Source organism: Stegodyphus dumicola, chromosome 1, assembly GCF_044657685.1.
Source record: "Stegodyphus dumicola isolate Sdum_Otavi_A_Nest chromosome 1, ASM4465768v1".
NCBI classification, from domain to species: domain Eukaryota; kingdom Metazoa; phylum Arthropoda; class Arachnida; order Araneae; family Eresidae; genus Stegodyphus; species Stegodyphus dumicola.
In genome coordinates this window covers 110,353,512-110,378,662 of record NC_140768.1, presented here as the reverse complement: position 1 = coordinate 110,378,662, position 25,151 = coordinate 110,353,512, and the positions used below count along the sequence as shown (strand labels likewise).

Genomic DNA, 25,151 nt, shown 5'->3' with positions numbered 1-25,151 from the left:
TCATGCACTATCGTCTTCGTCCAGCATTTGTTTGCACTGCCCCCAGCAATCGTCTTGAGCACAATATGTATTTATAAGTGTGTCTTTTGTTCAAGTTATTTCCGTCAGCGGGGCTACCTGGCCGATATGCTAACTACCCAGTGGACCGGCTGCCTCGCTGTCGGTGGAAAGAAAGAAAGTCTCTTTATAATCGCAGAAATTTATGGGTTCTAAAGAAGCGGGATGAGGAAGATCAGTGAAGGGGACAATTCCATTAATACAGTCTTCCGAAGCATGAGTTGCCAATGACTCAAAAATATTATTCTTATATGCAATTTCAAAATCAATAGGCGGAACTCCTGCAAGAACAAAAGTAGCCTCATAGCTTAAGGTTCTATAGCCACTAATAATACGAAGAAGAATTCTCCGTTGAATCTTTCTTAAATTTCTTTTGTTAACCTTCTTGGCAAGAACATGTCCCCAAGCACGACTGCCGTACGAAATGAAAGGTACAATACACTGCTTATACATGAGTTTCTTAACATCGTAGCTTACTCCAAAAGTATTTTTGGCAATTTGGTGAAAGCCATTAATAATTTTTTCACATTTAGAAGAAAGGAATTCAATGTGCTTTTTCCATGTTAATTTTTGGTCAAGAATGACACAAGATATTTAACATTTTCTACAAATTCCAACGGAGAATTATCGAGCATCAAAGAAGCAATATTTTGTTCATCAAACGTACTGGGGACAAACATAGCTTTACTTTTTGAAGGATTGAAAGTGAGTTTGAGAAATCGCCCAACTGGAGACAAAATCTAGAACTTCTTGTGCTCTCAAAAGAATGTTATTCAAAATCCTTCCTTGGAAAATTAATAGTAAGTCGTCTGCAAACGCAATTTTTAAACAACCGTCGAGATGACTTAAAAAATCATTTATGATTATGTTCCAATGAGAAGGTCCAGATACAGAGCCTTGAGGACAGCCTTTTTCTAGAGAAAGAACCTTAGCTTCGTTCCCAAGCTGAAGCTCAGCAGTCCTCTCGTTCAAGAAGCTTTTAAGAAGGTTATAGATATTATGTGGTATACCAGCATCTTTTAAAATTTTTAAGATAGATGGCCACCAAGCATTATCAAAAGCTCCTTTGAAATCCAGGAAAATAAGAAGTGTAGTATACTTCATTTTCTTTGCCCACTGCAAGATATTACAAAGGCGAATAATGGCGTCTTCAGCGGACTTCCGAGGAGTAAATCCGAACTGAGAATCATTATAAAAGCATTTTTGTCTCAAATACCAATTTATTCTGTTAATAAAGAGAGTTTCAAGACATTTTCCCAAAGTAGGCAAAAGACTAATGCATCTAATATTATTAAGATAAGGGGTTCTTGTATCTAAAGTTTTAGGAATCAAAACAACCCGAGCTCTCTTCCGTTGTGCTGGAAAAACTGCTAATTGTAAACAAAGGTTGAAACGTCTGTGTAGAAATGTGCTATCCACCGCATGAAAGTGCTGTACAATTTCATTAGAAAGAGAGTCAAGCCCAGGTGATTTGTTCTTCTTGAGATTTTTAATAACACTGTTAACTTCTGAAGCAGAGAACGGACAGTCCATAAAGAAATATAAGGTCCAGCAGACACAGTGCGCATAGTTCTATGAGAATTTCTATCATCACGCGCATTATCTCTTGGGAAATTCTTTGTCATTATAGCAACAATTGTATCACTCAAACTCGAAGTAACACTGCCATCCGTAAGTTTAATTCCGGAAATCTCAATTCTTTTCGCAAAATTTGTCTTAATCCCATACTTATATATAGATTTCCAGACATTGTGAACAGTAATAGTTGAGAGAAAATTTCTCCACGACTCAAGCTTAGCATTAGCTAATTTAGCCTTGTACTTATGCCGCAATTCGAAATATTTAATTTTATAAATATTTTTAAGAAGACAGTTTCTTTCTCTCTGGAATCTACGCCTAGCAGCATTTACATGCTTTCTATAACGATCAATTTCCTTAGACCACCAAGGGACCACATTCTTCTAGTATTCAATTAGTGATATTGAGGATGAAGCTATTAATAAAATTTCTGAAGTAATGCTTGATGATAATCAAATAGACAATCCTGGTTCTAACGAGTCTCAAGTAAATAACAGTATGCAGCTTATAATTCAAGATCATTTTAAAACTCATTTTAGTTTTTCGGATATTGAAAGTATTGTTAATCCCTTTTCTGGTAATGCATATGAAAATGTTGATAAATGGATTGATGAATTTGAAGATGTTATAAACTCTTTGAAATTAAGTGATTTGCATAAATTAGTTTTTGCTAAAAGATCATTAAAAGGTAAAGCGAAACTATTTATTCAGAGTGAACCTAAAGTTAATGACTGGTGTAAGTTAAAAAAGCTTTTGAAATCTGAATATGAAAAAGCTTTTAATTCTGCTGAATTGCATGAAATGTTATGTAAGCGTAAATTAATGCCTAATGAATCTTTAGATGAGTATTTTTTGAAAATGAAAGAAATGTGTTCGCGAGGCAGCATTGAAGATGCTTCATTAATTAAATATGTCATTGATGGTATTCCCGATTCTGTGGAGAGGAAAACTATACTGTATGGTTGCGAAACGATAACTTAATTTAAACAGAGGCTTAAAATTTATGATAAAATGAGATCGGACAATGATAAGTTTAAAAATCCAAAACCGAAAGTAGACACTCAAGTTAAAGATAGAAGTAAGCTTTCGTCATCAAACCGAAATCAATCTAACGTTAATAAGGTCAAATGTTTTAATTGCCAGGAATTTAGGCATCTAGGCATCTATCTTCGCACTGTGTAAACAAATCGAAGGGTATAAAATGTGTTAAATGTAAGAAGTTCGGGCATAAATCAAATGACTGTCCAGAGCAGAACCCCGAGACACAACAAGCAGCTTTATTACAACGAATTTCTGACAAGGATAGAATTATGAAGACTGTAGGAATAAATAATCATTTAGTTGATAGTCTAGTCGACACTGGTTCGGATGTAACGATATGCAGCGTAGAGTTACACAAGCAGATTGGTTCTCCTAATTTAAATTGTAGCGATATCACATTAAACGGAATTGAATCAAAGCAAACGTACCCCATCGGCTTTTTTATTTCTGATATTTCAATTGATAGTTTTTCACTTCGCACGAAAATTTATGTGGTCAAGTCGTTATGTAATCAAATTGTATTAGGTTTGGATGTATTGAATCAGTTTAACTTCTCTTTTACCGAGAATGGCCTTCAAATAATTTATCATCGGAATAAAAGTAATGTAAACTTGATAACTGCTGAGTCATCTCGAAATTCTAACGTTCGTTGCGTTATGGGAAATTTGAATATTGCTGTGTCATTAAATAATGTTTATGATCTTTCTCAGTTGTCTGGCGTCTCTGTTAATGTAAACAAAAATTCCGAAAGCGGAAGTGGATCGACGTTTAATTACCTTTCCCCCCACATCTGGTGAATGCTATTTCTGTCAACGAGATTGATTTATCGCACATTTCAAATGCGGAACATAAAGAAAGACTGTATAATTTAATCAATTCATACCAGCCTCGGAAAAATAGACAATCTGACAAAATAGACAAGATGCAAATAAATTTATGCGATGATATTCCTGTCTGCCAAAATAGAAGATACATGTCTTTCGCGGAACAAAAAATTGTTGACGATCAAATTAAGGAATGGCTGAAAGAAAAAATAATAAAACCTAGCAACTCTAACTACGCAGCTCCTATTGTTTTGTGTAACAAGAGTGATAATTCTAAAAGATTACGCATCGATTATCGGAAATTAAATAAGAAGATTATTAAAGACAAATTTCCACTGCCTTTAATTCCGGAAGTACTTGATCGTTTAGAACAGTCAAAGGTCTTCACGACACTAGATTTGAAAAATGGCTTTTTCCATGTAGACATAGATGAAAATTGCACCAAATATACCGCATTTCTAACGCATAATGGTATTTATGAATTTCTTAAAGCTCCTTTTGGTTTATGTATCAGTCCAAATGTTTTTCAAAGGTATATTTATTCGGTATTTCGTGACTTGTTAAATGAGGGTGTACTAATTATTTATATGGATAATATAGCCATACCGGCTAAAGATGAAGTTGAATGTTTAGACAAATTAGAAAGAGTATTCAAAACTGCTTCGGAGTATGGATTACAAATAAATTTCAAAAAGTGCCAATTCTTAAAACGTAAAATTGAATTTTTGGGACATGTAGTTGAAAACGGAACTATTCGACCATCACCTTCCAAAACTGTTGCTGTTCGAAACTTTCCACAACCGCGTAACTGTAAACAACTACAAAGCTTTTTAGGACTAACAGGTTATTTTCGTAAATTCATTCCTCATTATGCTAAAATAGCTAAACCTCTTAGTGAATTGCTTAGAAAAGGTATTGGTTTTAAGTTCGATTCCGAACAACAGGAAGCTTTTTGCAGATTAAAAGAAATTCTCTCTCAAGCACCTGTTCTACATATATTTAGGCAAGGATATCCATTAGAACTTCATACTGATGCTAGTAGTCAAGGCTTTGGTGCGGTATTACTCCAATTGTCTGACAATGGTAATTATCACCCAATTCAGTATATGAGTAAGAAAACTTCACCGCAGCAAGAGAAACTCTGTAGCTACGAATTAGAAGCCCTTGCAGTTATAGAAGCTCTGAAGAAATTTCGAAACTATTTGTTAGGGACTAAATTCAAAATTGTAACTGATTGTAGTGCTTTTCAGAAAACTTTAGATAAGAAAGATTTAATTCCTAAAATTGCAAGATGGGCAATGTTTATTGAAGAATTCGATTACGAAATTGTACATCGTTCAGGAAGCCAAATGAAATATGCTGATGCTCTAAGTAGAAATGATCTAATTTTAACATCATACACATCCGATGTAACTGAGAAGATTCGGTTAGCACAACAACAGAATGAAGATGAACATGTGAAATTGATAAAGAATTTAGTTGAGAAGGGAGAAGAAAACGGATTCTTCTTGAGAAATGATATTTCGTACAAATTTGAAAATGGTAAAGATCTGCTAGTAGTGCCAGAATCCTTACAGAACGAAATCATACAGAAGGTACATAAAAAAGGTCACTTTGCCGTAGATAAAACTGTGAATGCTGTAGAGCAGGAATTCTATATTCCCAGACTGAAATGCAAAGTTGAAAAAGTAATTGCTAACTGTATAGAATGTATACTGTACGACAAGAAGGAAGGAAAAGCAGAAGGATTTCTTCATCCTGTACCGAAGGAAAACATTCCCTTGAGTACGTATCATATCGACTTTATTGGACCGCTTCTATCGATGAACAAGAGATACCAACACATTCTGACTGTTGTCGATGCTTTTACGAAATTTACTTGGTTCTATCCAGTGAAATCACCAACTACGCAAGAAGTTATTTCAAAATTGAAGCAACAACAGACTGTATTTGGAAATCCAGCCAGAATCATTTCAATCGAGGTAGTGCCTTTACATAGAAAGAATTCTCAGCGTATTGTACTGAAGAAGTTATAGAACATGTCAAAATTACTACCAGTATTCCAAGAGGTAACGGACAGATTGAGCGAATTCATAGAATTTTGATTCCTGTTTTGTCGAAATTATCACATGAAGATTCAACGAAATGGTTTAAGTATGTTTCAGATGTCCAGAGAATAATCAACAGCACAACTACGAGTAGTACAAAATATTCACCGTTTGAGCTTCTCATAGGCACGAAAATGAAGAATAAAGAAGATCTGAGAATTAGTGAGATATTGAATGAAGAATATTTAAAGCAGTTGATGCAAGAACGTGATGAAATGAGAGAAGATGCGAAAAACAACATTTTGAAGATACAAGAAGAAAATCGAAAGCAATTCAACAAAAAACGTAAGAAACCGAAACTGTACAAGATTGGCGACTTGGTAGCCATTCAGAAAACTCAATATGGGACTGGCTTGAAACTACGACCAAAGTTTCATGGACCGTATAAATCTGTTAGACCAAATGACAGATATGAAGTCGAAAAAGTAGGATGCCATGAAGGACCGAATTTGACATCTACTGCGGCTGACCATATGAAGCCATGGTCAAATTGATTTGATGTTTGTATCAGCTCAAAACCTAAAGACCTGATACTCTTTTTTTTTTTTTTTTTTTTTATTATTATTATCTTTGCAGGTACATGATAGTGATGTCCATTCAATAGACATCGAGGACGATGCCTCTTCAGGCTGGCCGAAGCTGTGGGAATCATCAACGCCCGATGCTGAATTAGAATACCAGCTGACGTCATCAGCATAGCTCAGCACGAATCATTCCAGACAGCGAGATATAGCCTCCAGACGTGGTCGAGAGTGGAGCGTAGATGCGAGCAGACGGCTCGTATGCCTTCAAGAGTTGAAGAAGACAGACGGTCTTCTTTTGATTTTTCACCTTTAGCTGTGATGACTTTAGATGATCATACTATTTAAAACTAGCTGGGAACTAATATATTCTATCAACGCCGAAGGAACTCTGTGTGAAAGGACTGTCTGTGATTGTGCATCATTACATAATCTTTACTTAGTTTATCTTTATTATTTTTATTTCTTATTATTAAAATAAAAGCATGTACAATGCCATGATCGTGCTCTCATGCTCTTATTTAAAAAGAACTCTACATACATAGGATTTTATTTCCCCCCCCCCCAAAAAAAATTAAAAAACATATAAAAATTATCATTTATATTATCACATGGCTGTTATGAATTTTTTAGTGCGATGACATATAAATTTGAATATCTGCCTACTTAAGAGGCTGTGGCTAGAGTTTTAAAAATATCCTGTGTATACATTGAAGCTTCGTAACGTCATGCACTGACATAATATTGATTGTCAAAGCTTAGGAATGTCTGCAATTCTTCGTCTTTTCTTCCTTATAACTCTCTTATTCTGCACGTCGTCCTCATCTTCATCCTGGTCCACCAGCGGCTGACCGGTAAAATCGCTGAACACTGGTAGTTCCAACCTGGGTTCGAATCCAGAAGAACGGGTTTTCTCCATGTGTAACATGTACACAAAATCCGTTTTCCTTAGAAATTCCTGCACGAAGGCATCCCTCCTATCAGACAGATATCCTTTATGTGCGTTGCGAAAATAAACTCAATTTCTCATTTCTCAGTATATGTCCGGTTATTTCATCGTCATCTTAAGAAAGTGAGCCAGGAACATAATTATCTACATCCATCCAAGTCTGCACTTCTACCTCACTAACACTAATTTCTTTAAGACGTTGGATAACGGATGACAGACATGTTATAAAGCCAAGAAAAATCTTCGTCACTCGACTCATCGTCTATAGACATGACCATAAATCTATAGTGTCCAATTATTTCGCCATCATATTAACAGAGTATGACAGAAAGAGTAATTCCTACATCCAACCGAGCTTACGTTTCCTCTTTACTAATACTAGCCTTCTTCGAATATGTAACAAAATTTAAGATATCGGCAACGGGTGCAGGACGTGTTTAAAAATCAAGAGAATCTTTGTCACTCAACTCATCATCTACGGTTGGTTTGGTTTATTTAATTATGGCAAAGCACACTAGGGCTATCTTCCTAAGGACAGGGAAGCCTTCGTGGAGGACTTTCTAAGGGAAACTGGCTCGTATACACGTTACACATGGGGAAAACCACGAAAACGCCCATGCAGCCAGCCCGTTCGTGGGATTTGAACCTCGGACCGAACTACCAGTGTTCAGCGACTTTACCGCTCGGCCGCTGGTTAGCCCATCATCATCTACGAGAATGGCCAAATGTCACAATTTGCACCAACCGCGACGTAAAGTGATGTATTTTACATCTTTCCTGGCAAGAGTTAAATATGGCGTCTTTCAACGTGAAAACGTGGACAGTACCTTTAAAGTTCATACATAGATACATATAAAGGTATTGGTAGTATCTTTTTATATTCGGGTTAATTGCATGGTTCAAAAGCTTGTTAGGCTGAGTGCAAAACACAGCAAAAATGCATTCCATATTCAATGGGAATTTTCTCCAAAAGAAATAGACACTATCTTCAAGTTTCAAACATCGAAGAATAAAATGCGATCAGCAATTTATATACCATATTTTAGTTAATTCGTTGGTAGGATAAGGCTTGTTGCTTTGGGCAACAGAAACATAACAAAAGTGTTTCCCATACTGATGTGTTCAGGTTTTTAGCCAATACATATTTTTTTTAATCATTGAATTTAATTTCGGATTTCAATTCAGACCTTCAAAAGCGCCGTTATTTTACATTTCCGATTAACTGAGTTCAAGTTCAAGGGATTTTGTATGCTGTCGAATGCTCGCTCATGTTTGCCTATCATATATGATCACAAATAAATTTTAATGAATCGTGATTTTAATTATCAAAAGATGTTCCGTTAGTGCTATTTTTTACATACCAAATTTCGTAATATCACATGAAAGTATTTCACTCTAAGAGAATGTGCTTACCTATTTATTTTCTCACGATACCATTTCTTACTAGAACCACAACTATTTATGTTACTTACTGGTACTATATTCCGAAGTAGTAGGCCCCAAATCCAGCGTGAATGACTTGCTGCATGTGATGCCATTCGTTCCACATGGCACATTTTGCACAGAAAGAGTAAAAGAAGCGCCCTTCATCTTGCCCTTACTAAGAATATATTCGCATTCCCCTTGAAAATCAAAGATCTTTCCATCATAGGTCTTGAAGTGAGATTCGCCCCATGAGGAACAAACACCCGGACACACTTTCTCGGTGCACTGCCAAGAACCCTCTGAGCAGAAGCTAGAAAGATTTCACATATTTTATTCTATTACATGTGATAAATTAGAATAATGCTTTCAAAATGTTAATGTTTTTAGTAATACGATTCTTTAAATAACGTCAAGATAACTCATGCAAAAATGAAGTTTAACTCATTTTCCTCTGTAAAAATATAGCCGAAGTTATGATGATTAAGCGACACTTTCTTTCATTCTGTTCTTTTCTCCTTCAGCCGACCTGTATATACATAGGTAAGGTAATGCTTCGGTCCAAAAATTCAATAGTGAGCTTTTAATGAATGAGCACGGATTAGGGGTCCAACAGCATATTTTTATTATTTTTACAGTGATAACTCTCTATCTGTGTGTCTATGTGTGTGACAAGGTTTTCGCCCACGATTAACTTTACATAAACTTTCCATCTTGCCTATTTAAGCTTTGTACATTCACAGTTGAGGAAGTTGATTAGATTTTGGATAAAACTGAACAACCGGAAGCGGTATTTTACAGGAAGGTACAGGGAACATTTTTAATACAAAACTATAATAAAATATAATAAAGAGCTTTTTAAGTTTGATGTTTAAGATTTTCTTATCATCGGAAAAAACATATTAGAATTTGGCTGAAATTGATTAAAATGGAAGTGATACTTTCCTTGAAGCTCTGATCAGCCGTTCGTAAAAAATTATATAATGAGATAATCCCAGACTTCTTATGACATGATATTTGGTTTTTAAAATAAATATGTGAATGAGAACGACTTATTGCATTAATGAAAATTAAATGTATTCTTGGAATTATGCTAAATGCAACAAGAATAAGCCCATTGTTTAAGATGAGCTCTCGTTATGATGCAATTAAAGGATCTTAAGATCACAATTTTATGTTCGCCTCCCTTTCGTGTTTGTTAAGGGCCCTCCCTTTTGAAACACGTTTTAAATAAAACGATACCTACCACCGTATATTATCGCTATATGTTAGTTTTTAAGAAATAATACGGCAAATATAAGTAGTACAGCGAATATAGAACTACATTAAGGGTATGCTGCTTTTAAAATTGTTGAGATTGTTAAATTATTGATTTGTGAATCCGAAAAACTATATGATCAAAGCACTATACATCAAAACATGAGAGGAGACGTGTAGATGATTACCTACAGTTATCACTGTCCGTTGTCTGGAAGAAAAGATGAAAAAATGAATGGTGTTTATAATTAATATTAGCAATAAACTTTATTAACAAGTAAGATCTTATTTAAAAACGAACAACGGTAAGTGACAGTTTACTTAAAGCTCGTCGCTATTCTGACAGTTTCATGACCTTACTGAATTTCATGTCTTAATATGGAATTGAAGGGAGGTCTTTTGCTGGTCACATAAGATTTTTTTCTTTTTATTTAAAGATAAAGCGATACTACAGAAAACAAATCACCAACTAGAGGTTCCAGCTATATATGTTAAAGAAAGCAATATAGTGAAACTTTGGTTCATGAACGTCTTGATTTATGAAAAGTTTACAAGCAAAAAATGTCTTGGATGATGAATAATATGTAATGGCAAGCCAGCAGCAGCAGTAAGCCAGCAGCAAATCAAATGATATTTCAAAATACACTCTTTTGCAAAAACATCGAAGCACCATGAAGGAAATGGTTGTTTTTGATGAAACTGAATATGTGTACAGCTCATTGAGCTGTTAAAGATGTACTGAGGATGACTAAAGATGACCTGCTGTCATAAGAACCACACCATCACATCAGGGGTTATGGCTGCATGCCTTTGTAAAACAAAGGCTGATTGGAACCGCTGGCCCCGTCCTCTCCAGACACGAACACAGTGATCATCTGATTCGAGAGTGACTACACTGAAGTGACAAAAGTCATGGGATAGCAATATGCAAATATACAGAGGGCAGTAAATATCGCGTAGAAAATGTATAAATGCGAAGTGCTTTGGCAGGGCTTTCATTTGTGTTCAAGTTATTCATGTGAAGAGGTTTTGACGTGATTATGGCCGCACGACGAGAATTAACAGACTTTGAACGCGGAATGGTAGTTGAAGCTAGACGCATGGGTCATTCCATTTCGGATATCGTTAGGGAATTCAACATTCCGAGATCCCCAGTGTCAAGAGTGTGCCGAGAGTATCTAATTTCAGGCATAACATCCCACCATGGGCAGCGCAGTGGCCGATCACCTGCACTTAACGACCGAGACCACCGACGTCTGCGTAGAGTTGTCAATGATCACAGACAAGCAACACTGCGTCAAATAACCGCAGAAATCAATGTGGGACTTACGAAGGACGTGTCCGATAGGACAGTGCGGCGAAATTTGTCTTCCTTGGGCTATGCCAGCAGAAGACTCGAGTGCCTTTACTGACAGCACGACATCGCCTGCGGCGACTCTCGTGGGCTCGTGAACATATCGGTTGGTCCCTAAACGAATGGAAAACCGTGGCTTGGTCAGATTAGTCACGATTTCAGTTGGTAAGAGCTGATGGTAGGGTTCGAGTGTGGCGCAGACCCCACGAAGCCATGGACCCAAGTTGTCAACAAGGCACTGTTCAAGCTGGTGGTAGTTCCATAATGGTCTGGGCTATTTTTAAATGGCATGGACTCGGTCCTCTGGGGCAACTGAACGATCATTGACTGGAAATGGATACTTTCAGCTACTTGGAGATCACTTACAGCCATTCATGGACTTCACGTACTCAAACAACGATGGGATTTTTATGGATGACAATGCGCCATGTCACATGGCCACAATTGTTCGTGATTGGTTAGGAGAACATTCTGGACAATTCCAGCGAATGATCTGGCCACCTAGATCGCTCGACATGAATCCCATCGAACATTTATGGGACATTATCGAGAAGTCAGTTCGTGCCCAACACCGTCAACATTTTCACAATTATGGACGTCTATACAGGCAGCATGGCTCAATATTCCTGCAGGGGACTTCCAACGACTTGTTTAATCCATGCCACGTCGAGTTGCTGCACTTCGCCGGGCAAAAGGAGGACCGACAAAATATTAGGAGGTATCCCATGACTTTTGTCACATCAGTGTATACGATGCCAGTCTGATGGCAGTCATGATGATCGACTGTGACACCACTCCAAACGACTCCGCCGATGTTGCGGGGTCAAAGGCAAACGTCTTAAAGGCCTCTTGAGCGTAACCCCACCTCAGACAAGCGCCGTGAGATGGTGGACGGTACCACGGGAGGTATAGACGTGGCTGTAGTGCCTTGAATAGTCGACAATGATACCGTTGGGGCGGTTCGGGCCTGACGAACAGTCATCCTATCTTGCCTAGCATTTGTGCTCTTTGGCCTTCCAGAGCTTTCATTTCGTCAGCAACCATTGCTGCCAACATCTTTGCACAGCAGGTGGCGGCCTATTGCTCGGTATGACCACCCAGCTTCACGCAACCCTACAATGCGACCACGTTCGAAGTCGTTTACTTGTCTGTAAGGTCTTCGATATCATCGTAATGGCATCTTTATTTGCTTCTTTACAGAATTACAATGGCAGCAACAAAAAAAGAGAAATTTTCCGTCTCTGTTACTGGCTCCGCAAAATATAAACTTTGCGAATTGCGCACTAGAAATGTACGCAATGATAGGAATTCCTGTTCATTTGCCTTGAAACTTTGATCCATTTGCATGTTCTATCAAGATGTTTTTGCATACCAAATTTCCTTACGACCGCAAAAGTCCTTCTTGGTGCTTCGAATTTTGCAAAAGAGTGTATATTTAATGTAGTTGGAAGGAAGGTCTTCAGGAGAAGAATACAGAAGTGTAGGTACTCCTAATTTAACTGATCCGCAAAATTTGTGCAAAATGGGGTAAGATGCTAAGGTTCATAGAACATTATTATCCTGATAAAGCAGTAGTAAGCCATTTGGAATGACAATGAAATGTCTTGCATTACATGCCACACCTTGCTTTAAAAACATTTTGAAAAATAGACAGAAACAAATCACAGTGGATAAATTTTTAATGGGGGGAAAGACTTAAAGTTTCTCAAGTAGAGAGGACTGGTGCTAGAAGAAAAGAAAATAGAAAAACTCAGAAAGACAGACGCTAGCTGATATTTTTAAGGAACAGGAGTTTCCCTTCAAACAATAAAGTTCTGTACTTTGCTTTTTATGCGTTTATACTTCTGTCGTCAACCTTCCTTCCTACAGACAAGGTGAAATTTAATTCAAGTTTTTCTATTTTATGCTTAGTATTGTGTTAAATATAGTGTATAGGATAATATAGTGTATTTTTTAGGTATTATGAATTTCATTTTAGGTATTTTGTAATGTTGTGAACTTACATTACAAAATACTCTTTCCTAGACAATCCTTTGGAATCCGGGAACGGATTAATTCATTTAGGATTCATTTAGGATTTTAATTCATATGAGGAAAATTGCTTTGGTTTATGTTTTCGGATGCCGAACTGCCTTCAGGAACGAATTAAGGTTTCGCTGTAAGTGGTAGCAAAAATTGGCGTAACACAAGTAAGTTGTAGTGCTGCATATTTACATTTTACTGTTATTTTTGTTATCTGTTATCTTTTTTTATCTGTTACATTTTACAGTTTATTTTTGAAACCTTTTTTTCCAAATATTTTTAAAGCACTGCATGAGCGTTGACGGAAGTGTGTTTCTAAAGCATGCAGTATTTTGAAGATGGGTGTATATTTAATGCATTTTCGTATAACCACATTTGGAAATTAATACGTGCCACAGTTGCACCATATTTGGCCTTTCTAAGCATTCCTTTGTAATTAGGGAAGGGATTAATTAATTTTACATTAATTCCTATAGATAAAATTGCTTTGGTTTGCGTATATTTCGGATGTCGAACTACCTTCAGGAAAGAATTCTGATTTCCTTATACCTGATAACAAAAATTGAGGTAACGTAAGTAACTTGTAGTACTGCAAATTTACTTTTTACTGTAATTTGTTTCTTTTGAAAAAACCTTTAAAAAAAACTTTTGAAGTACTGGATGAGAGTTTGTAGGAAATGTGTTACGAAGAAATGCAGTAGTGGCTTTATATTTAATGCATTTTTCTGTCATCACATTTGGCTATGCGATACCATATCTGCAATATTTTGGAACTATTTGGAGGTATACCATATGCAAACATTTATGGTAATAATTGTTTGTTTTAATTAAAATTCATAAGAATCGAAAAAAAATTCGAAATATTTATTGCATTTTTGTTATAATTCTTTAATTTCACTTTACTTTCAGATTCAAAAATTAAACTTATCAGAAGTTCCGTCTCATCATTCTGTAATATTTTTCTCGCTCCTTACCGCATGCATGCTTTCCTGCTGTAATTGGAAAACACTTCCAGCTGGCAATCGGAATATCAGGAGTTCGTGTATCGGCAAGAGCAATGCACATTTGTTATGTTTTCTGCTTCAGTAAAGCTAATGATTTGACAGTTCAACTGAGACACATGCATTCTTAGAGAAATTTTTGCGTGAACAACGAAACAACTACAGTAAAATTCTGTAATAAATATGTAATGAGCAAATGAACTTAAAGAAAATAAAAATAACTCGAAATATTTCAACGCAAAGAACTAATTAATTAATTATACCTAAACACACGAGTGTTATCTACTTAAGACCAACTACAGACTGGGGAGATTGCAAAAAATTATTTATATGTGAACTCAGACAAATAACTTATGATGTTCTCGAATATTTTATCTAGATATAACGTCGAGAAACCTAGTGAACTAAGTAGCGAATTATCGCTGAGTTCAAGTATCTACAACGTAAAGACTCGAGAAGGATTGAACTACCCTTTTATTCACTCAAAGAAATAATAACATAAGCCCCTTCTCGGCCTTTTAAATCAGGATAAGAATTTAATAAACTAATCTAATACTAAACTAAATAGAATTAGCCAAAGCTAGACACAAATACCTAGCGTAGTTAGCCCTTAAATTAACCGGCTGGCGATTCTCAACAGACGCGTAGTATACAGCCGAGCGTATCAAGAAGTAGCCAGAAGGCAAACACGTGCCAGTAAGGACTCCTAAGCACTTTTTTCGAAGTCCAATTCCAGTTGCCGCTTTCGCCGCGTCTAGCTCGTCAAATATGGAAGCTGTATACCGGATATCGTAACATAGATGCTTCAAGGAGTGATGCAAGTATAGAAATGTTTGAGTGGGTCCAAAGAACAGGATGAAAATTAGAGAGGGCGTGTCTCCTTTGTCACGTGAGGGATGTGAAAAAACACATTTTACAGAATACAGTACGTAAAACAAAAAATACACATTTTCCCCAGAAAATAGACCACTATTTACATAATATTTACAAGTATATGCCATGCTAAAGTAGCAGAAAGTCCTACAAAAGTAGGAAAAAGATTTAGAATGTTTGAATTTGCACAATATAGAGTTGTAATAACAGTTTTAAATTATGTGTACCTTAAGCCGTGAAGAGGGCGCAAGTGCCGATGTTCTTGCAGAATTCCGTAGCTGAAGAGATTAAATGATTGACAATGTTGTAATCTTGTGAGTCTTGATAGACTTGCTTATTAATCTTGCGTAAGAACTTCGCTAGGGGTTCTACTTTGAGGTCATCATGAAGACACTTATTGCTTACAAAAAGTGGATATATGTGATGATACGCAGGTATCTGTTCTGCACCACTTGTAATTGATTAAGTTCCTGGAGAGTAATTGTCGTCCAGATTGGTGAAGCGTAGGTCATTATTGGCCTAATAACATAAAGACAAATGGGTCTCTTCTTATCCAAATTTAGTGAAGAATATTTTCCAATGATGGGGTAAAGACATTTAATGATTTTTAAAGCCCTGTGTCGCACGTTATTAACGTGGTGAGTCCATGTGAGGCGATTGCCAAATAATATTCCAAGGTATTTTGCTTGAGAGACGACAGGAACAGGTTCATTGAAAAACGTAAGCCCTTTTTCGAGCGGAACGATGCTTTTCCGTTTCCGAATAATCAGAAATTGTTGTTTGGACGCATTGATTTGAACTTTCTACTGTGCATACTATTTTTCAATGTGGGGAATGAAGTTCCGAAGATTGCCGACAGCATGATTCACATTTGCGGATTTCACTCCGCATAGCAAGCTAAAATAGAATTATTTTGCTGAATATATTTTAAGAAAGAAGTGGAACTTCCTTTAAATACTTCTTCCAACTCATTTGCATTCAACGTGATTCTAAATCACTCTGGTAGGGAGTTGTAAGTAGAAAACAAGAATTGAAAGGTAAAGGTTTCGAATTTAAAAGTAACTGTTATAAAATTTAAATAACAAGAAGTACTGCTTACCATAAATTGCAGTGCTGCTTGATCGTTTCTCCTTCTTTGTATCTTCGCCCTGAATGTAAACAGCCACATTGAGTCTCTTTCACGCATGCCTTCAAGTCTGCATCTAAAATGAAGCCTTCTTTGCATCTTAAAAAAAAGTATTAAACTATAATTATTTTTGGAAGCAAAATTACATAGTATTTCTAGCACAATGTGATACAATAAAATTAGTAAAATAAATCTGAAAAAAGATGACTACATTTACTTCCTAATTACTTAATTTTTCGAGTAACGTTTTGTACGTTTCTGTTTACGGAGCAAAGGTCACCAAATTTACTTCAAAGCACCAAATGTGATAGCTTGTTTACATCGCTTCAGCATTGGCATCGTTTCGAACTAACGTGAAAATGAACGTCAGTCCAGAAATTTTCCGAATTAGATTTTCAGTTGCAGTTTTATAGAAGTGTAGATAGTCATTCTTCACCGAATTTGTTCGATGGCAAATTTCTGGAATTCTAAGGTGCGTTTCTTGAGCTAAAACAGTGTATATACAAAAAATAACAGTTTTGTTTTACCCATTCACACCGCGATCTGTTTTCTCCTAAAAAACATTCGAGAGCTGAACAAATTTGGCATCACGTACAATAAATATTATGCATAGGGTGGTTATAATTAAAGTTCCACTTTCAAAAGGTTGTAAGAGTCAGAATTATCTGAGATTTGACATAAATATGTATGAAGCAATGAGAATCTTTCAGACGAAAGAAAAAAATTTCAGAATTTCATCAATAGATGGCGTTGTAGTTCTCATAATATGCTAATTAAAAGATGGGACATGCGCACCATATAGTAGACCAGCGGTCGCCAACCGGTGGTCCGTGAAAACGTTTTGATGGTCTGCAGAAAAATTGGTACATTATTTATATTTTTATGTAGATTCAGCTTAAAAAATGACGAGTAACAAAACCTATTATGTAATGTGGATTATTCTTTTTTTTTTTTTTTTTTTTTTTTTTTTATAAATTTAGCTACTACGAAGCGAAATTCCTTCTGAATTTAGCGACATTTTAGCTACTTCTGCAGGTGTATCTAGCGACATTTGAAAGCTAGAGTTGGTATCCATGGATATGCTGCTGTTATCAATAATAGCGAAAACAAGCATTCTTTTTCCTTTTAGATTACAAACATATGGTATTGTAGTCGTTAAAAGCATAGTTTTTTTCTCCTTGTCAATAGGCAACTTGATAGATTTTTATGAGAATCATCTGCATTCTTGTTTATAATTGCATCATTGGAAGTTTTCGTTTTCGTTTTGTCTAACTGTTGATCGATGGCGCCATTGCTGAATAAGCGATGATTATTATGCTTACAGTAATTAAAAATTGCCAGCATAACACTTTCAGTTTATTGATATTGCCTTGCGTTTGCCGGCTTTTTCTTGCTTTGCGTATTAATATTTTGTTTTAAGGTCTGATTTAAGGGTTTTTTTAAATTCATATTAGTGGTCCGCCAAATATAAAATTATATATGTGGTGGTCCGTGAAGTTCTAAGGGTTGATGACCGCTCTATCAGACTTAAAAAAGTACGGAATGCGTTCAGTGTCCGTTGTTTTGCGTCCGAAAAGTTAGTAATGAGCCTGTTAATGAAGGATCGGGCTCTGCTTGTGAAGCTTTTTTACATGTCCTGAAGAAGTTCCGGACATTAATAAGATGCGGGTCTGCAATTTTAAGCATTGTTAGTACCTTGGAGATGGAAATGGCCTGCGTCTGTCTGCAAAATGTTCCATAGCCATGCATTCTCCATTTTCATCCAAGCAGGAAATGTCGAGTAAAAGTTTGTCGTATTGTCAGGTCAGCAGAAAGCAGCTCCTGACCGCTTGTAATTTTGAATGGATAGTAGTATGTTTTGTAAGACTTTACGAACCATGCTGATAGATGCGTCTAACGAACGGATAATTCCCCTTGCACTGCACGTTCTCACACTATTTCTCGTCTCTTCTTGTAACTTTATGGCCACATCTTTCCTTGACATCCTGCTTTCCCATCATTTTCACTGCCAGATTTTATGTCAAACGAACCGGACGGCCTCAACGTCACAGAAATCTAATCGTTAGTAAATTCAAGATAACAAAGTGGCCTTCAGGCAGGCTTAACATGCTCTAAAATCACCTTCAATAACCTTCCCTTAAATACTACCTACATCTTTCTAACTCATTTGAAAAAACGCGCGCTAACTCATTAACATTCTGCAAGAAAGCATGAGTTAAAAATGAGAATAAAAAGAAAGCTGCTTTAAAACAAAGTTAACTATTAGATTAATTACATGAATCTCCACAAGATGTTTAAATGAGAGGAAATAATATTAAAATCGGGTAGATTTTATTATTATTGTCTTGACAAGTGGTGACTCAGACCTGACAGAAAGGTGCATTTTGTTCTTGCATAAACAACGCAAAGTCATTTGTTAGGGTTTCACTCGATTGTAAAATCAAATTATATAAAATGTCAGTTCGGAAGAAACTTTGAAATTAAAGTACGAAGAATTTCAAAAATTAAATCGTTGAGTCTGTGGAGATTATACTAAAAGATGACGATAGTAAGGATGAAGAGTTCAAAAGCTAACGTAAGTTGGTAATAAGTTTTTTAAAGTTAAGAACATTTTTGTTAAACGTTTTAGAGAAAGAGAGGATGTTAATTCAGTTTTAGATCGTGAAAATGAAAAACCAAAGTTTCAAACTTCCAAAGCTTAAAAATTATGATGGAAATTTATTATCCTTTTGATCCATCTTCGAGAAAATTGATTAGTACGTGGATATCTACCCAGAATATAAGTTCCAGTCTCTTGGATGATGCATCTTGAGAGAAACTGTCCATATCTTTTGGCAGAGATTAAAATGTACGAGACCATATGAATTGGATGGTATAAACTGAAGTTGCTTCACTGCGGTTAATACAAAATGTTTGTTATTTGGTCATGTAAAAAGGAATTGTAAGAACGAAACAACATGTGTTCGTTGCTCTTTGCAACATTTGAAAAGTGAATTTACATATAGAACTCCTTGTTGTAGTAACTGCAAGTATTATAATAAGTATAGAATGAATTTTGATGTGCTCCATAATGCATCAGATAAAAATTGTTCCTCTCTTTTGACACATATTTAATATATACGAGACCATATACATTGGATGATATCAGCTGAATTTGCTCCACTGCGATTGGAATCAAATTTGTCTGTTTTATTCTTATCTTGTGATTTCCTTTGATCAAGATTTTTTTCGATCCAATCCTAATTTAGTCTGTGCCTAATAAAAACTATTCCTTGAATTTTAATCTACTTATCTGCAATCGATATACGAATTTACAACTCCATGGTTGCTATTTAGCTATTTAAATTTTTATGTCTCAGGTGATGATTTATATAGTTTTTAGTGGCAACACAGCTTTTAAAAGTAGAAAACGATTTTTATTTTGAAAAAGCATATCGCTTTTCTTGTAGCAACGGCGAAGTGTAAATGGATATATTATGTAAATGTTTAAGGGAAAAAATATTGAAATCGGGTAGATTTTATTGAATTCTTGATACTACTATTATTTTTATTGGATTATTATAAAAAATTTCAGATTTTCAATTGAATATTAACTCGATTCCTTTTTATCAAAGAAAATTTGGTACTTAATGTATTATCGCAACCATCTCAGTAGAAGTAGCCAAATTTTCAGAACGTGCCAAACTCTGGCAACCATGTGTATAACCATTCTTCCATCAACCATGCTCATAACAATCATTTCAGTCAAGCAACGCCGCCATTTTCGCATGCGTTCTATTTTGTTGTATTCCAAGTTCCAACGGTTTTTATACACCAATCGTGATATTTTTTGCCTCAAACTTTTGTATTAATCAGTGAAATCAGGAATTAATTTTAAATAACATTTTATTAACACTTAACATACAGAAAAGAATAAACAGAACATGGAATTACATAAAATAATTAAAGTTTAGGGAACGAGTTCAAACAATATAACAGTTCAGTTCTGCAGATCGCGTGGAACTGATTATTTTCTCTATATAGTCGGTAGAGGGCGTTGGTGACGATATTCATTAGTTGCAGTTTTAAAATATGACCTTGTGGAATTTGCTAGCGATGGAAGAAACTACTGTAAAACTCCGGCAGTAATACAGAATTTTGCTGAAAATTTTTTAAAGGGAACAACAAGGAAATGCGTTTTCTAGATATCCGCTGTTGCCGAAGATTACACGAAGCCGAGTCTCCGCAATTCTTTGATGTTTTTTTAAGTGAAAACAGATTGCTATGTACTTCGAGAGAAGAATAACGAAAAAAATTACAGAAAGATTCGAAGAAGAATGTAAGTGTTTTATTTTTTAATGTATGACATAATCCTTATTTAATAATTGAACTTTGTATTTTAAATTGCGTAAGTAGGTTTTCTTTTCCTATGTTGATATTATTAACCAAACTTATTATAAATATCGATAGTTTGGGAATCTTTCTAAAAAAGAAGGTGCGAAAAGCACCAAACTTGCACATGCTAAGTAACTTTTGCATTTCCATCTGTAAAAAATCGACATATTGCGCCAAGATGTTTGCAATAGTACGTAGGTACCGCAAATTTTAATTTTACCTGTTTTAAAATCACTAGAGAACGTGATTATTACTCCAAGAGAAATACAAAAATTGTACAGGATGTTATGAAAATTATAAACAACAATAAGGCTGGGATAGAAATTCAAAATTAATTAAGGGACTCTTCCTTTTTATTTGTGTGTATGGTGTTTGGTTGTGATATGTGTGTGCTTGAGATTATATGCTTTTCCTTTTATTTTATTTTATTTCAAAGCATCCCTTTTAACTTCTTTGTACGAAGTAAATGAAGTATTATATTGTAATTGCGAAAAATTTTGGGTGTCATATTTCAACGAAAATATAAATTTTTACGGCTCTTGAATTCATTTGAGCGATGTTTTTGCGTGACATCTGTACGGACGGACAGAATAAAGGACTTTTTTTTCCCTCCCTCCCGAAACGACTTCTAAAATGGATTCAGAGAACATTTTTTCGTAATGTCTCTGTGTTATGCACATATGTATGTATCTCGCATAACTCAAAAACGAGTAGCCTCAGAACGTTGAAATTTTGTACATGGGACTGCTGTAACATGTAGTTGTGCACTTCCCTTTTTGTTTGCAATCGACCGCACCAAAAGCATATAAATATAAAGATACATATATATGCGCACTCTGTTACCCGGCTCGGTGAGCTCAGTTATTTTATTCTTATATGTTGGTAAATTGAGCATTTTTTGCTTTAAAAGTCCTTATGTTGATCTTATGTTCCAGTTAATGTTATGCCTTTAATTAACCTTCATGCAATATTTGTAGAATTATCAACAATTTAAAAGTTGTTTAAGTGGTACAACGCCTAATGAAGCCGCTATTTGTTTACATATGGAACTCTTAGTGGAACAGTGAATTACGTCAGTTTCTGCCCCAACAAGTGTCTTTTTGCTGACTGGGATCAAAAGTAAGATTTAAGTTTTGTGAACCCAAAAATCTGTTTTCTTACCCGCTGGCCGAATTGATTGTGTTTACGTAGAAATTCTAATTTTAATAGTAAAAATTGTGTCTTTTTTAACTGTATTTGATGTTTTATGTTTTTCTGTATTTTTGCCTTCTCGCGAAGTGAGAACGGAATTAATTGAATGAGAACTATATCTCCAATGATATTCGAGGAAATAAGTTTAAATGAAATGCAGCAAAAAATGTGTGTAACTTACAAAACAAACTTACGCAAACGCACAAGGAAATCATTGTAGTATTCCATATCAGATTTTTGTGTTAAGTTTCTTTATTTTTCTCTCTCCTTTCCTTTTTGTATTCTTCTGGTGTTTTCTCGGGTGCAGCATTTTTTTTTTTTTTTGCTATAAAGTGAATGCATAATCATTAGGCGGGCTGGACTGAATCCAGATTTTACTAACTAACCAACCACACTAAAGCTGAATATCTCGGAGTTTGAAAATTGCACATGGCAATCGTCTATCATTTTTCTCCAAAGATTGACATTTTACGAAATCTATTATAAGTTATTCCATCTACTGATTTCCCATTCTAGCAACAAAAGAGGGATTTAAAGCACTATGACCGTGGTGTTTCTTACAAGTATATATATCAAACATAAAACAGTTAAACGAGAATCGACAAAATCCTTCATCTCATTCATATGGTTACTAACATTTATTTGATTTTTAGTTAATAATATAAAGTTTATCCAAAGAACTTGAACTACTAATAACGAATATGAATTTTCTTTTATTAATTTAATAAAAAAATTAAACTAATTTTAATTAATTATATTTAAAAAATAAAAGCATGGTGGTAGTTATATATGCCAAAAAAATCTTTTCGAAGGTGACAAAAGTAAAGTGGAACATTCTGATTTATAAAACCGGTCACTATTTGAAAAAAGTTTGAGAAAAGCTAGCTTAGAGCGTTTAAAGTATAAATGCGATTTTTCTGTTAAATATCAGCCCACCAGCGGCCGAGCGGTAACGTCGCTGAACACTGGTAGTTCGGTCCGAGGTTCGAATTCCGCGAACGGGCTGGCTGCATGGGTGTTTTCGTGGTTTTCCCCATTTGTAACATGTATACGAGCCAGTTACCCTTAAAAAGTAGTCCACGAAGGCATCCCTTCCTTAAGGCAGATAGCCCTCGAGTGCTTTGCCGTAATCTAATAAACCAAACCAAATCTGTTAAATATCATGAAAAAATCAAGAAGGTAAATTTCTGTTTAAGCTGAACTTTCTGTATATTTGAAACTTCACAAATGATTCAAGAACATAAGATTAAATATGCTTTATCATTACCTGCATCCAGGTTTGCATTCTTCAGTTTTGCATCGCGGCGGGAGATGTGCATTTTGACAAGTTTTCGGACACGTTTCTACGCATTGTGTGAATTCTTCATTATTTTCAGCCAGGCATGTTTTGGCGCCAGTGGGTTGGTCTTGCACCATTAAGTCGGGATTCATGTACACCAGCTCTTCCAAGGTTCCTGGACGACATTCCCATTTCGCGCTCTGGCAGGTGCTTGAGAAAATAAATAAATAATTCAAATAATACAATAATAATAATAAAAATACAAGCACCCCCCCTAAAAAAATCTGAAAGTTTGCAGATTTTTATTACGTTTAAAGGGGCGTTTTTTAAACTTTTTTTGTGTTATCTTTATTTATTATATATCATGTTCTTTGCACTTAAACCGTAAAGTTCAGTTCAATAGCAATGTCGCAAAATAATTTTAAAATGAGCGTATCTTTAGAATTTCGGATACACAGTTCCGCGCGCTGGAGACAATTTTTTTTTTTTTTTTTTCCCATAGCGTATTTCCATTGCTCACTTTGAAATCCTTGAATTTGCTACTCAAAAGTTTGTTAAAGTTTTACAAAATAGGAAAAACTGATAATAAAACAAATTCTAAATTTCAAATTTGGCCTTCCACATGCCCAGATTCGGAGGAGGATTACGTCATTCAAAATTCGATGGCTCTATATACCGTTGTTTTATCACAATGCGAGAAATATACATACATTTATGCAGATTTTTCCTTATTTAATTCCTTCAAATATAATGCAGAACTCTAACATTTGGTGGCAACAGTTTGAAAAGTGAAACGGACATTTACAGTGATTCAACGCAAAATCGCAAAACGAAAACAATAGTCCTTCAGGGACAAAGCCCCTTTGGACTAATAATGATTATCATAACATTTACAGTAGAAAATTTGAGGAGCTTGATGGATATTACGAATGAAACATTAGCTTTAACAAAAAAAATAAAATAAAGTAATAATTACTACTTTTCAGTTTTATATTTCTTTATTTGCGATAAAGGCTGGCAAATCCTATTGAAAATTGTAAAACAGATATTACACTCAATTTTATAGCTATTTAACTCTTTATTTCCTTGTCTGAAATAAAGGAAATAGCGAAAAACCATGATATTTCAAAGGAAATATCCATCTTAACTTTTTCTCCCGTGATGTTTGTACTTACTGACAGGAAAAAGTACTCTTTTTTTCAAAAACGTATTGTAAAATGGATTGCAAGGGAAATTTCTCGTGATGCACGTATATGCGCATAACTCAATTAGTTGCAGAACAGTGAAATTTTGCATATGGATCTGCTATAGTATCTATTCGTTCACTTCCCTTTTTTATTATAGCCAGGACTACCGAAATATACTCTATCCCTTTACCTGGTATTGATTTTCGCAATCGTTGGTCTTAGTCAGATACTTCCAGATTCATCCAGATACTTCAGATTCATACAATCAAAACTAAACTTGTACAATCCTATGTTACGTTCACTTGGAACTTGATGATGCTATTGGCATTAGGTGATTCTGTGAAATATTGCCTTAAGGCGGCAGAAGATATTCGTTTTTAAGCATGCAAGCACGCCGCCTATAAGCCAGGAGAAAAAAAGGAACTAATCTGATATGCGCCCTCGAGTCGCCAAATTTCTCGCCAAACATTTTTTGCGAGAAACTCCACGTTGCCGTATTGCTATCTAAATTTTTTGCCTACATTTCGAACTTTAAGCCTAAAATGTCTCCAAAAACACGGTTTTCGCAAATGCAAAAACCATGTTTTGAACACACAATTTAAGCTAAACATCCGAAACAAAAACAAAAAATTTAGATAGCAAAACCGTAAAGTTTCTAATCAAAATTATTTGACAAGAGTCCATGTACACAGCGATATGTTTCAACTTAAAAAACATCTACGAATGGCACCATCTAGGCAACGAACGAATTTACGAACTACGCCCACCTCGCTTTAATAAATTAACATAACAACAATAAATTTCAAAGAATACCATGTATACAGCGTTCTGTTTCAACTTTAAAAAACATCTACGAATTGCACAATTTAGACGATATGCACTAATCAACAAAATAACTAAAATAAATTTCAAACAATTCAAAAAAACAACAATAACGACAGAAAGTCATACTCAAAAAACAATGAACATAACATTCTACAAAATAAG

The 25,151-nt window shown here is 35.2% G+C and overlaps 1 protein-coding gene across 2 annotated transcripts in view; it reads right to left on the bottom strand.

Moving 5' to 3' along the window:
- Nucleotides 1-25,151, bottom strand: part of LOC118192014 (hemocytin-like) — a 342,722-nt gene that overhangs the window by 233,885 nt on the left and 83,686 nt on the right. For both annotated transcript variants that reach the window (XM_085819309.1, XM_085819312.1), the window contains exons 19-21: nt 22,966-23,187; nt 16,107-16,232; nt 8,551-8,813 (exon numbers count right to left, since the gene is read on the bottom strand). In XM_085819309.1, the coding sequence (XP_085675435.1) occupies nt 8,551-8,813; nt 16,107-16,232; nt 22,966-23,187 (611 nt within the window). The remainder of the gene's footprint in view (nt 1-8,550; nt 8,814-16,106; nt 16,233-22,965; nt 23,188-25,151) is intronic.